This window comes from Musa acuminata, chromosome BXJ3-7 (genome assembly GCF_036884655.1).
Source record: "Musa acuminata AAA Group cultivar baxijiao chromosome BXJ3-7, Cavendish_Baxijiao_AAA, whole genome shotgun sequence".
NCBI classification, from domain to species: Eukaryota; Viridiplantae; Streptophyta; class Magnoliopsida; order Zingiberales; family Musaceae; genus Musa; species Musa acuminata.
In genome coordinates this window covers 9,193,829-9,208,045 of record NC_088355.1, presented here as the reverse complement: position 1 = coordinate 9,208,045, position 14,217 = coordinate 9,193,829, and the positions used below count along the sequence as shown (strand labels likewise).

At 35.3% G+C, this 14,217-nt stretch overlaps 1 protein-coding gene across 1 annotated transcript; it reads right to left on the bottom strand.

Annotated features, from left to right (window-relative positions):
- Nucleotides 1-297: 297 nt before the first annotated feature.
- On the bottom strand, nucleotides 298-13,905 carry LOC135642550 (probable potassium transporter 17). Its single transcript, XM_065158791.1, has 8 exons — nucleotides 13,621-13,905; nucleotides 13,040-13,262; nucleotides 2,507-2,749; nucleotides 2,335-2,385; nucleotides 2,008-2,268; nucleotides 1,875-1,927; nucleotides 1,418-1,787; nucleotides 298-1,326 (listed from the first exon to the last, which is right to left on the bottom strand). Exons 1-8 carry the CDS (start codon nucleotides 13,711-13,713, stop codon nucleotides 479-481), a joined length of 2,142 nt encoding a protein of 713 aa, XP_065014863.1. The 5' UTR covers nucleotides 13,714-13,905; the 3' UTR covers nucleotides 298-478.
- Between the last annotated feature and the right edge of the window lie 312 nt (nucleotides 13,906-14,217).

Here is a 14,217-nt window from a genome sequence, read left to right as displayed (position 1 = left end):
TGGCGTACGGCATTATGTTTGTGATTGTTAGTTTGCGATGTTTGTTGGTGATTCGTCCGGGGCTAAAAATATGCCCTATCATATATATATATATATATATATATATATATATATATATATATATATATATATATATATATATATATATATATATATATATATATATATTATTTTCTCTTTTCTTTTCTTTTATTTGGTTTTATCTTGGACTAGTAATATCTTATTATTATTACTTAAAAATCAGTTATACTTATATATGATATATATTTTTTCTTTACATCATCAGCTACAGTAACAAAAGCATAAATAACATATAGATTTTGCTTAAAAATATAATCACCACCGTTATTAGTAGTAGATTTAAAGTACTCAAATTTAAAGATTACATAAGCTTCTTGTACAACTATTTTTCTCCACGTTTTGTGAGGCATTGGTATACTTTTAATGGCCAACCATGCCAAAAGCCTGTTCTTACCACTCAAGCCTTATAGAGCATGCCTATCTCCAGACGCTGTCGAAGGGGAATCCCCAAAGCGGGCAGTGCCGATCTACAGTTGCCGTGTAAAAACTCATAAAACCCAAGCAAAATTCTATCGAACAAACTGGTGTCTTTACCAACGTGAAACCTTGTCTTACCCCGAACATGCACCGCTCCTGCTTCTTTAGCCCTCTCCAATTGTGAAATCTCCTCCTCAACATAAGCAGGAGAAAGCCCTTCAGAGGAGTTCTCTATATGTGCCCTCAAGCTGTTAGTAACTTGGGTTACAAAGTCATCTCCCCCGTGATTAAGGAAATCAGCATAGCCATACTGAATCATGCATCCATATACCCCATCAAGCCCCAGTCTAGTGATCATTATCCTCTCATTTGGAGCAACTTTGGCAACCAATAAGTACCTTAGAGTTGTAAAAATGGTAACCCTGTGGAGCGAGCGCGTGTTCTGTATGTAGTGTCCAAGGATGGGCGTTAGTCCATCCTGAATATTGCTGTAAAAGAAGCAAAGCCCAGGAACTCTTTGGATCTCTGAGCTTTCCAAAAGCTCACCTAGCCATTCAAGAGTTATTTTGTTTGCCATTTCATACTCTAGCTTTCTCTGACGCCCGTAATACCAGCCAAACATAATGAACGCCAGGACTATAGATACAGCAAACGGCAGCCAGCCACCTTCCAAAATCTTAGTGCAAACTGCACTTGCATATGCACCTTCTAGGATTGAAAACGGAACGAAGTATAAAGCAGAAACAATGATCGGGATTCTCCATATAATGATCATGACTAGAGTCAATAAGATTGTGGTGATGAGCATGACCAGTATGACAACAACACCTGCAAAAATTAGAGAACCAGTAAGTATTCATGGAGATCACTGTGATATGTTACGAGAAATCTGAGTTAAAAATATGCCATCTCTCCGTACCAAAAGCATTCCCTAACTCTTTTCCATCACCAAAACCAAGTATAACAGCAACACAAAGAAGCATGAGTATGTAATTGGTCTCCGGAGAGTAAACCTCGCCTTCCTTGTGTTGGGATGTGTGGACCACCTTGACGCGTGGGAAATAATCGAGAACGACTGATTGTTTGATCACAGAAAATGTTGCAGAAATTAAGGATTGACTGGCAACGATAGCTGCCAGTGTTGCGATAGTAAACATCGGCCAGTATACTGGACCTGGCACGAACTTGTAAAAGCCATCATTGTGATCATTGGGATTCCTAATCAGGTATGCTGTTTGCCCTGCATACGTGAGGACTAGCGAAGGATATATGCTGAAAAGGAATGCTATCTGTGTGGAGAAATTAAAGCCATGAAAATTTCCAATTAAGTGAAGAAGCATGAGACAAATAAATTTTGAGCTTGTCACAAGGTGTACCTGAATGGACCTCTTGTTGAAATGACCGAGATCAGCAAACATTGCTTCAGAACCTAAAATGGGATCAGATGGAAAATGTGGTGAGGTTTAAGTTAGTAAGGGGAAAACAAGCTTCAGGCTACTGAGCAAGCACCTGTAATGCATAAAGCTGTGCCACCAAGCAATTGCCAGCCCGTCTTTCCATTCCTCAGGAAAAAATGCACTATATACTTTGGTGATATGGCTTTGAATATGCCTGGGTAATATCGCAGAATACTGTATACCCCGATGATTGGAGTGGTGAAAGTCCAAGATGCCATGATTGGAGAAAAGAGGAAGCTCACTCGCGCGGTGCCATATTTTTGCAACAGGAATAAAGCGATGAGGACTGCAGCAGATAAAGCTTCCACCGCAGCTGCATGAATTCAAAATCAGGACAGACAGAACAAAAATTGAATAGCTGGCCAGACGAATAACTCACACTTGTGAATAGAAGGTAAAGGCCCTCTTAGTCCATCCATCGCTGATAACACTGGTGGAAGACAACAAAAGTATTTCAAGAGTTCATTGAGGTAATATCAAATAAAGAACATGCAAAAGGTAGCAGTGCCAGCAATAGGATATCCATCGTTGTAGGTGTCCGTGCTTTATACCTGAAATAGCTGGTGTTAGTATGCCATCTCCAATGAGCATGCACATACCCAGTATCGCGATGAAGAGCACAATTCTTCTTGCAGTCATACTACGCTCTATAAATATTCCCAGCCTACTTCGCTTTTCAGTGCCCAGAGAAGGGTTAGCATGTGCGGCATTCGTTACAGAATCGGCCTTTTTTGAAAGAAGGATGCCAATGTTTGTGTGCCTACAGAGTAGAGAATATAGAGCAAATGTGCCACCTGCAATCAGTGTTACAAGCAGACTCGTTAACAGCCACGAAGTCTTTCATGTCTACTAAAAAAAAGATCACCATGACGAAATGATCATGTTAATTACTCTGAAAATCAATTGTATTTTACAATATGATTGTATTATTAAGATTCTTAGAGTGCAATCAATTGAATGATGAACATATTGACCTAGAAAGTTCAATTATCAATAGAAGTCCAGAGGCCTTAAATTTTGTTATGTGGATGAGGATGAAGAGGTTTGATGGGGTTGATATTTTTATTATTTAAAAAATATATTTTATTCTTTTGATAATATAAATATGTGTTCTTGGATGAGTCCGCATATTAGACTTATTTATTCTACTATCTTCTTTTCTTTCTCCTAAAGTTATACAGGAAACCAAATATGACATTAGAACTTGATTTGAACAAAATAAATATGAATACAATGATTAAAAGAGAAAGGGAGACTAGTAAATCTAGAAAAAAAAGAAAATGACAAACATTGGAGTAAGTATATCTAATCAACTTCTTCTTATCTTCAAAGATAAAAATTATCAGTTTTGGGACATTAAAATAAAAATTCTATTTATTAATAAGGAACGTAGAATTTGATAGAAAATAATTTTGTTAAATATAATTTATAGGATCCTAATATTATCGAAGATAAAAAAATAAAACAAATGAAAAAAATATAAAAAGATGTAAGAGCTCTATATGCTATAATAAGTAATAAATGAGTCCATACTTTTTCGAATCATGTCAGCATCAACATTAATAAAAGCCTAAAAAATATTAAAAAATGTGCTCCGAGGTATAAATAAAGTAATAACTTTAACGCTTCAGATTCTTCGACATAAATTTGAAACTCTTATGACGAAAGATTATGAATGTATCACTGACCTTAAAAGTCTTTTTTATTGTGAACTAAATGCATTTTTATAGTGAAACCATAAAAGATTAATAATAATAGAAAAAGTTTTATGAAGTTTATCTCTAAAATTTGATATGATTTCTATTACTATAGAAGATGCTAATGTTATAAGTATATTAATGAGCTCACTTTTAGTTCATAAACAGAAAATGAATAGACTTGTAGATGAAACTTCAGAATATGCTTTTCAAATAAAAATGGATCAAAAGAAGAATAAAAAAAAGTCAAAAATCATATCTCAAGGAATAGTTAGAATGATAAAGGTCATGGATGATCTGACACTTGAGACAAGGAATGAGGTTGATTAATTGAGAGTTAGAAAAACTCTGTTGAAGGTAACAAAGAAACATGTAAATATTTTTATTGCAAAAAAATAAACTTATTAAACAAGATCGCTAGTACAAAAATAAAAATAAAAATATTCCTCTCTGCTCCCATTATCAAACAATGGTCATCATGAAAAAAATTATTAAAACAAAATCAAGCAAATCATCATAAAAAATAATAATAATAAAGGACTAAAAAATATTAGAATATTCTAGATCTATTCGGTTTTTGGATAATAGATACAATAATCATATGACAATATATAAAAGTTTATTTAAAGGACTTGATGGTTCAATTAGATTTATGGTACAGATTAAAAAATGAGAGTAAGGTTCAAGTGAAAGAAAAAGGAATAGTTATTGTAAACATCAAATCTGAAAAAAAAAATATTGATGACGTGATATTTATTCCTGATTTAAAATAAAATTTTATTAGTATAGGACAACTAATGAGAAAAGAATATTATATAATTTTTTATGATAAAAAAATTAATAGCGATTGTGAGGCTAAAAAAATAAAATATTTTTTATTATTTTTAGATTTCTCCTTATATATATATTTATTGTTACTGTGATTAATAAATCTATATTATGGCATAAAAGAATGATCATCTAAATTATGATGGACGAGAATTATTAAATCGAAATAATAGAATAGTTGGCTTGTCTAAAATTAAGAATAAAGATACTATTTGTGAATCTTGTAGTTTTAAAAAATAGTATAGAAATTTCTTTCACACATGTCATTTTTGTTGATCTAAAGTGTGATTGAAACTTATGCATACAGACATTTGTGGGCTTATGTAGATTATCTAATATGGTAAAAGTAATTTTTTTTATTTATAGATGACTACAAAATGATGATGTGTGTATATTTTTTGAAAGAAAATGTTAAAGACTTTTTTTGTTTTTAAAAATTCAAATCATATATATGTAAATAAAATAAAATAAAATAATTATTTTACTAAAACTCTGTATGGTGACTGATAAAGGGGGAGAATGTACTTCCAAAGATTTCTTTATTTTTAGTAAGAATATAGGTATTCAAAAGGAACTAACTGTAAGTTACACTAACAAAATAGAGTAGCAGAGTGGAATAACCTAGTTGTGATGGAGAGATGGAGACCGGCAAGTGTATGCTTAAAGAAAAAGAATTTCCAAAAGAGTTTTGAGTATAAGTTATGTTTGTTAAATCATTTTCCTACTAAGATAGTATAAAGAAAAATATCCTATGAAACATGATTGGATAAAAAGTGAGATGTAAGTCACCTAAAGGTATTTGGTTTTGTTGCTTACTTCCATGTTTCTACATTAAAAAAGAAGCAAGTTGATAACAAAAGTATTAAATGCATTTTTGTGGGGTATAATAATGAAACAAAAGGTTTAGAGTTTATGATCCTACAACTAAGAAGTTAATCGTAAAATGATGTTATTCCGGAAGAAGTTTAGAGCTATAAAACAGTTGAAATTTTAATAGTTGTAGGAGAAGTTTATAAGAAATATGATATATTACCTGTTGTTAAGACCTCGTATGAATCTTTTCATATTTGAATGATTCTAATTTAAGATATTCTAGTGATATTGTAATATCTCTAAAAGAATTTTATAGTCTTTCATATATATATATATGATTTTATGTTTTGCTTTAAAATTTACTTGTTTTAAAGTTGTAATTCAGAAAAAAGAATGAGTACAAGTAGTGAAAGACAAACTATACTCTATTAAAAAAAAAACTGAGAGTTAATAAATTTGCCCCTACGAAACGAATATATTGGACTTAAATGGGAATATAAGATAAAATTTAATATTTATGGCTTACTATAAAAATATATTTAGTAGCCAAAGGATATTCTCAAATTTCATGTATTGACTTTATAGAAATTTTTTTCTCTAATTATTAAAATTGATACAATTAGAATAGTATTAGTATTGGTAGTCCAGAAAAAATAATAGGTTTATCAGTTTGATATTAAATCAATATTCTTTAATGAAAAGTTGTAAGAGGAGGTTTATGTAAAGCCGGTCGAAGGATTTAAAATTAAAGGACAAAAATATATAAATTAGATATAATATTATATGATTTGAAAAAAGTACCGTGAGCATGGTATAACATAATTGACAAGTACTTTCTTCAACATAATTTTAAAAATAATTTAAGTGAGTCAACTTTATATATAAAAGCCCAAGATATGAAAATCCTTATTATTTGTTTGTATAAGAAATATATGATTTATATTAAAAATATTATATATACTTGTTGAATTTAAGAAATATATGATGTTAGAATTTGAAATGACTTATCTCGGGCTTTTATATTATTTTCTAGAAATAAAAAATATTTAATATGCAAATAAATTTCTTTTACCAAAAAAATATACTAAAGATTTATTAAAAATATTTCATATAATAACTTGTCAACAAATGAATACTCTAATAAATATAAATAATAAACTTATGTAGATGATGCAGCTAAAAAATAGATGAAACAAAAATAATATATAAGTTTAATTGGATGGTTAATTTATCTCATATATTTAAGGTCAAATATTATATTTGTAATTAGTTTATTATCTAGATTCATGCATAAACCTAGCAAGTATTACTTTAAGACAACTAAAAGGGTTCCTAAATAAAAGATTTTAAGTTATATTCTTATACAAATAACACTTTATGATTTATATCGAGTCTTAGTTTAGAGATAATTTAACGGACAATAAAAATGTAAGAATGTATTGATAGACGATATATGTGTTATACAAGTCAAATATAAGTGATGACACGTGTGACATGATACATATTCTTTTTACTTAATATATATTTGATATTTTTTTCACTTTATATTGTCTGTTACATATATTGTGATATTCATGGATATGTGGGAATCGAATCATGATGAGATTATGATCATGAGACCGATTTACCTTTAAACACAGACCTTAAATAATCTCGATCATAGTTTACTCGAGAGAGACTGGTGTGCTGTATACTCGTTCATATGGAGGCGGTTAGTCTCATAGTTGCTCGTGTGAGGACATTAGGGATATAGTGCAAGTGCTAATTGGAGAATGAGTTTACTAATCGATCCTGTTGTGGGAAATAACTTTTTAAGCCGTGGCCTCGAGGCCGACGCGACTTGTTCGGGGGTCCGAATGGCAGGGGTTTTGCGTAGCGTCCCTCGAGGTCTCCCGGCGATCGGTCGCGGTGATCGGGTTGGGATGTCGCACCGGGTGGAGAGCTTCACCGCAATGTCGAGAAGAGGCAACCCCGTCTTCGCACCTGCACACAGGTCGGGTCGGAAGCTCGGCCCGACCCCTCCGACGATCAAGTCAGTGAGGTAGAGGGGGTTTAGGGTGAAGGAGTGCCTCTCTCTGTATGTGTTGTGGCTGTGTTCGCCCCCCCTGTTTGTCTAGAACTCCGGGGTATTTATGGATGAGCTCGATATTACCTGATGTGGCTGCCAGCAGGGGCAGGACCGTACCTCCAATGGCGTCTGACATTGCCACAGGGGTGGCGTGGAGAACCGACTACCGCAGGGCATGGGCGAGCCTCGGTCGACGTCCTCCTCTGCCTCGGCCGAGCGCGCGGGGTCAGATGGTTGGATCGTTGACCGGGGGCGGGTCACGCTGGCGCATATCAAGTCGGTGTTAATGCCCATTTCCTCGGGCAATGTGTCACCCAGGTACGGCTGACGTCATGGCGCATCACATCGCCACTTTTACCTATATCAGATCCGCTCATAGAATGTTGAATGATTGATAATACCTCATTATCAGACAATGATTTCGTCATCCTAGTGGTGTATTTGATCTAGACTTGAGACACCAAGGATGTCCTGTATGAATACTCTACTCTTTGATACATGACTTATAAGCTTAGAAGTTTTAGATCTAGTATAGCTGGTCATCGGGAATGGTAGCCAACCTTATGAGGGCTATTAAATATTGATAGAGGATCATCCACTCTCGGTGTCATGAGAGGAATATCTTATGTATTTTGTATGAATACTCTACTCTTTGATACATCCACTCTCGGTGTCATGAGAGGAATATCTTGAGATACCAAGGATGTCCTGAATACTCTACTCTTTGATACATGACTTATAAGCTTAGAAGTTCTAAATCTAGCATAGCCAGTCATCGAAAATGGTAGCCAACCTTATAAGGGCTATTAAATATCGATAGAAGATCATCCACTCTCGGTGTCATGAGAGGAATATCTTATGTATTCTTATTCAGACAATTCCCTAATCAGGGTCATTCGAATTGAGAGAGAAAGAGTTCTCCAGGAGAATCTGATTAGAGCGAGGCTCAAGTAGAAACTGTATGGACCTGACAGCACAATACATGAAAAACGATCTCTGGGATATTAGATGAATGAGGGACTATAGATACACGGTAACTGAGGATAAACAAGTCCAATAAATTGGATTCCCCTATATCATCATGAAACTACGGTGTAGTGACATAGTACATTTGCAATCGATGAGTCGAGTGAATTATTATAGAGATAATAATTCACAGAGTCAGAAAGAGTTTTGATAGGTTTAACTCATGACCAACTCGATATCGAGCCTAGAAGGTCATACACATATGCTAGATATTGCCACGAATAAATATTCAGATATGAGATATCTACTAGAGCCCCTATCTTTTTAGATATCCAATAAGCTCCTAAATTATTGGATCCTATGGATGAGATCCAATAAGAGCCAATGAGAGATTATTGGGTAGAGATCTACTAATCTAATAAGTTTGGGTAGTTGGATGAAGATCCAATACCCAATAGGGTAAGATTCATTATGGTAAGTTTATAGAGACCTCTATAAATAGGAGGGAACCAAAGGGCCATAGGCCAAACACCTTTTAGTTGCTGCCTCCTATTCTCCTCTCCCCCTCTCCTCATCAGTCAATAGCCTTTGTTTAGGGTATGTGGACAGCAAGAAAGGCTAGCCCCTTCTTGATCTTATGGTGCGCGTGAAGAGGAGGATTACGCAGCGATTCAGTTTATAGATCTAGACTACACTCTTTTTCTCTATTAAAAGGTGTTTTAGAAAGGGCTTTTGACATCAAAATTATTGACGCAAAAGTGACAGGGCAGCAATTATTATTACCCTATAGGATAGCTAAGAGCTCTCAAGGGAGCCCTTAACTTAGCCACCTACAACAGACTAAGAGCAGCCATGCTGCTCTCGACTTGAGTAAGGAAGACCCCCCGCAGCTAAGTTTCCTAGCTACAGGGGCACCCCTTATGGCCAGGGTTTCTTAGCCACTAAGGAGACCCTAGCGATCAAGATTCCTGGCCACATGGGGCAAATGGACAATTAGGTTTCCTAGCCACCCAAGGCTACCCTGTAACCAGAGTTTTCTAACTGTAGAGGGCTCATTGTGCTAGTTATAGGTGCCCTACAAGCCAATCACGTGAGTGATGCCACGTGTGACATGATATGTATTCTTTTTGCTGATTATATTTTAATATTTTATCACTTTATATTATATTTATATTTATATTATATTATATTATATTATATATATATATATATATATATATATATATATATATATATATATATATATATATATATATATATATATATATATATAGTGATATGTATGGATCTGTGTAATGGGAATGATGAGAACACGATTATGAGACCGATTCACCTTTAAACATAGACCCTAAATAATCATGATCATAAGTTACTTGAAAGAGACATCAAGATAACCGGATAGATTGATGTGTTGTATACTTGTCCATATGATGGAAGCAACTAGTCTCATAGCTGCTCATGTGGGGACACTAAGGATACAGTGCAAGTGCTCATTGGAGAATGAGTTCACTAATTGATCCGCTCACGAAATGTTGGATGATTGATGATGCCTTATTGTCAAACAACGATTCCGTAGTCCCAATAGTATATCTGATCCTTAAACTTGAGACACCAAGGATGTCATGTATGAGTACTTCATTCTTTGATACTAGGCTTATAGGTTTGGAAGTTTCAAATCTAGTACAACCAGTTATTGGGAGTGGTAGCCAACCTTATAAGGGCTATTGAGTGTCGATAGATGATCATCCACTCTCGGTATCATAAGAGGAATATCATATATGATCTTACTCAAACAAATCCTTTGAGAGAGAAAGAGTTCTCTAGGAGAATCCGATTAGAGCGAGACTCGAGAAGAAATTATATAGGCTTGACAACACTATGCCCGATATATGGTCTCTGGGATATTAGATGGTCTTTGGGATATACGGCAACTGAGGATAGATAGGTCCAAAGAATTGGATTCTCTTATATCGTTTTGGATTCCCCTATATCGTTTGGGGACTACGACGTAGTGGCCTAGTACGTCCGCAGTCGATGAGTCGATTGAATTAGTATGGAGATAATAATTTAGTAAACTAGAAAGAGTTCTAACAGGTATGACTCACGGCCAGCTCGATATTGAGCATAGAGGGTCACACACATATGGTAGGTGTTGCGACGAATAGAGGTTCAGATATGAGATATCCGTTAAAGCCCATATCTTATTGGATATCCAATAAGCCCCTAAATTATTGGATCCTATCGATGAGATCCAATAAGAGTCAATGAGAGATTATTGTGTAGAGATCCACTAATCTAAGAGGCTTGAGTAGTTGGATAGAGATCCAATACCCAATAGGGCAATATCCATTATGATAAATTTATAGGACTTCTATAAATAAGAGGGAACTAAAGGGCCATAGGTCAGACCTCATTTGGCTACCACCTCATATTCTTTTCTCCCCCTCTCCTCCTCAGCTAGTAGCTCCTGTTTGAGGCATGTACATAACAAGAAGGGCCAACCTCTTCTTGATCTCGTAGTACGCGTAAAGAGGAGATTTGTGCAACGATTTTAGGAACGTCTTTGTAGCCTCTACCATGTAGATCACTGCTAGACAGAAGAAACAGTTGACCTCCATCATCCTCTCTCACGGATCTACAAGTTTTTAGGAATATACGATCTTTCTAAATAATATACATCTCTTAACATGCATAATTGTTTGTTTTAGATGTTTTTGCACATCAATTTTCACACGATAATAAGAAACTATTTTTTATGGAAATCTATTTTTTTTGTTTTTTATCATTTCGTTGCGCATGTGATACTACCATATGTTTTCTAATAGTACGATGCAACTATAAGTACAATATATTAAATAATTTGACTTCAAAAAATTCTAACAAATCTTAAAGATAAATAAGATGAACTAAAATCTACAAGGATAACAAGTCAACTATTATAATAATAAATAATCTTATTTTCCATGGGTGTACTAAACGCATAAGTTTGACATTGCTTCGTTCATTAAGGAAAATTTTAAATGGACTATTAAGATCAACTTGTCAATATTTTTACAAAAGCTTTAGTATTATTTTTTTGTTATAATTATTTTGAATTAAAGGAGTGTAATAAAATTAATTCAAATAGTTATTATTAAATATAATAAAAGATAAAAAAAAATTATATTAAAATAAATAGATGAGTGATTGGTTTTTTATCAAGTAAATAAAGAGGCAGTCAGAACATAAAAATCCTAAGTGCTAACTTAACCATCGAATCAACAATTCTCATGATAAATGATCGGAGTACAAACTTTTAAGTGCATCTGCTGAGAATCTTATCCTTCTTTTTCTTCTTTTATACACACTACCAGTATTTTATGTGACTGAACAAAGTACAAAATTACAAGGCATGTTGAAAGGATTGTCTGGCTTATCCAAGTCAGAAATGTCAAATTTTGGCAAAGAACTCATTAAAAATATTGGTCTTCCACTCACCCATTCTAAATACTGTCCTTGAAATCCGTGGACAGTTTGGACAGAGTAATGACTTTCACATTTTAATCGTACAGTCTGAAAGTGATTGAGATCCAACCTCGTAAAAATCAAATCTTGTCCTCATTTACAGACATGTTTAGAATAATGTACTGCACAGACATGTCTTATCTGAGCTTAAAGGTTTAAGTTCTTCAATAAATTATTGTCTGAAAGAACAATAATAACAAAGCAAGAACAGAAGTGTAAGAAAAACCCCCTCAATTTAAGCATTCAGATCAGGTCTCTTACCGCGATGAAACACTGCCTACAAGAAATGATTAATAGAGTTCTTTGCTTAACATTTTCCGTACTTATGGAACAAAAAATTTGCAAAATTTTAAAGAATGTCGAGTGACAAGGTCAATTAAACTGTCGCATACGCTTCAGATTGTTCGGAAACTGAAGAGTATGAAGAACAATAAAGATGGTTCAAATAAGCTGAGCAATGCTACTACTCAGCTGGACTAGCAACAAGATCTATAATACGGATGTGGTAAAATGGAGAAAGGGGGAAGCCATCTTCTACCTGCTTTTATGATTTCATTTAGAGTTATGGAAGTTCCAAAAATTTGTCTAACTTCTTCCTGCCAGACACCCTCGCTTTCCTCTCTGACATGATAAACTCTTAATCATCATGGTCATACACGCATCCTATGCAACTGTGACTTCATGCTTGTACTTTCCACTGCTTCAACACAGCTGCCCATAAGCATTGCTATGGCAAGTCCTTTCAACGACTCCAAAGTCTAGGTCTTTGTTCTTTTGTGAAAGGACGCCAACCCACATGATCCTAACGAGGAGTGAGGAAGGGAAGACCAGTAAAACAGGAGAAAGAGAACTACAGCATGTCCCACGCTACAGAAACCTTAGCGATGATCCAAGCTGAAGTCAATTTTTATTTTCAGAAATGAGTGGTACGACGATCACATCAACCTTGTGGAATTTCCTTACCAAGAAATCGCAATAGGGTACGGAAACACTGAGACACAGCATGGGCAAGCAAAAGTTTCAAGAACTCTACTTTTCTAACCAATTTCTACACTTGCATAGCCAATTAATGAATAGATCTGATTAGCTTAGTTTCCCAGCTAGCCTTTATTATAACTGGATACCAACAAGGCAAACAAATAACAATAAAGAAAACCAAATCACCATTCTTCTATTCCAGTGAAGAGGGAGGAAAGGGACCATATTACCTTCACCATGATCGTCGGCATTGAGAGCGATGCAGACGTACTTCACGACCCCAATCAAAGTAAGAGTCCAGAACATGATGCCGTATATACCCAAGTAGTCCTGCTCAGTGGGGGACTTCAAGTTCATGGAAGGATACACATAGAGAGGTGAAGTGACAAGGCCACCGAAAACAACTCCGAGAGTCCTGTAAGCCAAAACCATGTCCTTCCATCTGCCACCGTTCTGTCCACACAAAAACACTTGCTCTTTTCAGGATTATGAAATATCCAGCAAACGAGAGCAGCCAAAGCATGCGACCAAACAGTTGGATACGCAAACCAATCTAAAATCGAATAAACATCACAAGCTTCAAAGCGAGAGTCCATTAAAACAAAATCGCAACGGGAACACAGAGTGGACTATCTTTTCTTTTCTTCCTTCGTATAGGAATCTGGGAAGATTTGCGTTGAACAAGTAAAGATCAATGAAATCGGAAAGAAAGTGGGGGAACACCACTGGGACTGAGTCACAAAACTAATCAATCGAAGGATGCTGAGAAAACAGGAAAGGGAGAGTTTCGGCGAAAGAAGCCATGGCTCACATATCTATCGGCTCCATGGACGCGACGCCCGTCGGAGGAACCACCGCCGACGTGGAGGCGGCTGGGTAGGGGTACGCCCGTCTCCAAATCCATAAGAGCGGGAAACGTTAGGGCGAATGCGAGGACGAGGCACCGGTTCCGCAAGAAATAGAGTCCTCCATACCGGAAGCTGGTAGGAGAGGGCCCACCGGTGGGCGAGGGGGAGGTACTGAAGGCGGTTGTATTGGTGGCGCTATGGTCGAGAGGAAAGCGGGTCTCCTTCTCTCCCACATACGATTCACGAGCGCAGCCGATAGCCAAGACCTACAAAGAAACAAATGCCAACGAAACGCAATGAAAGTGTACTGTTTTTTGTATTTTTAATATCAGGCAGTAATTTTTTATTTTTCCCAAATCATCTTATTTTTGAAATGACAAGATTACCCCCCCAAATAAACAAACACTTTTGTCCTCCTTTCTTTTCTATATATTATTTTTAATCCGGTCCAAGAGTGGATTAGACAAGCAATCGAGATTAAGGACAATTGTATAAACGTGATGATGAAATATAATTTCTTTTCCATATTTTTTTATATAAGTTGGATACAAACGTTTGTG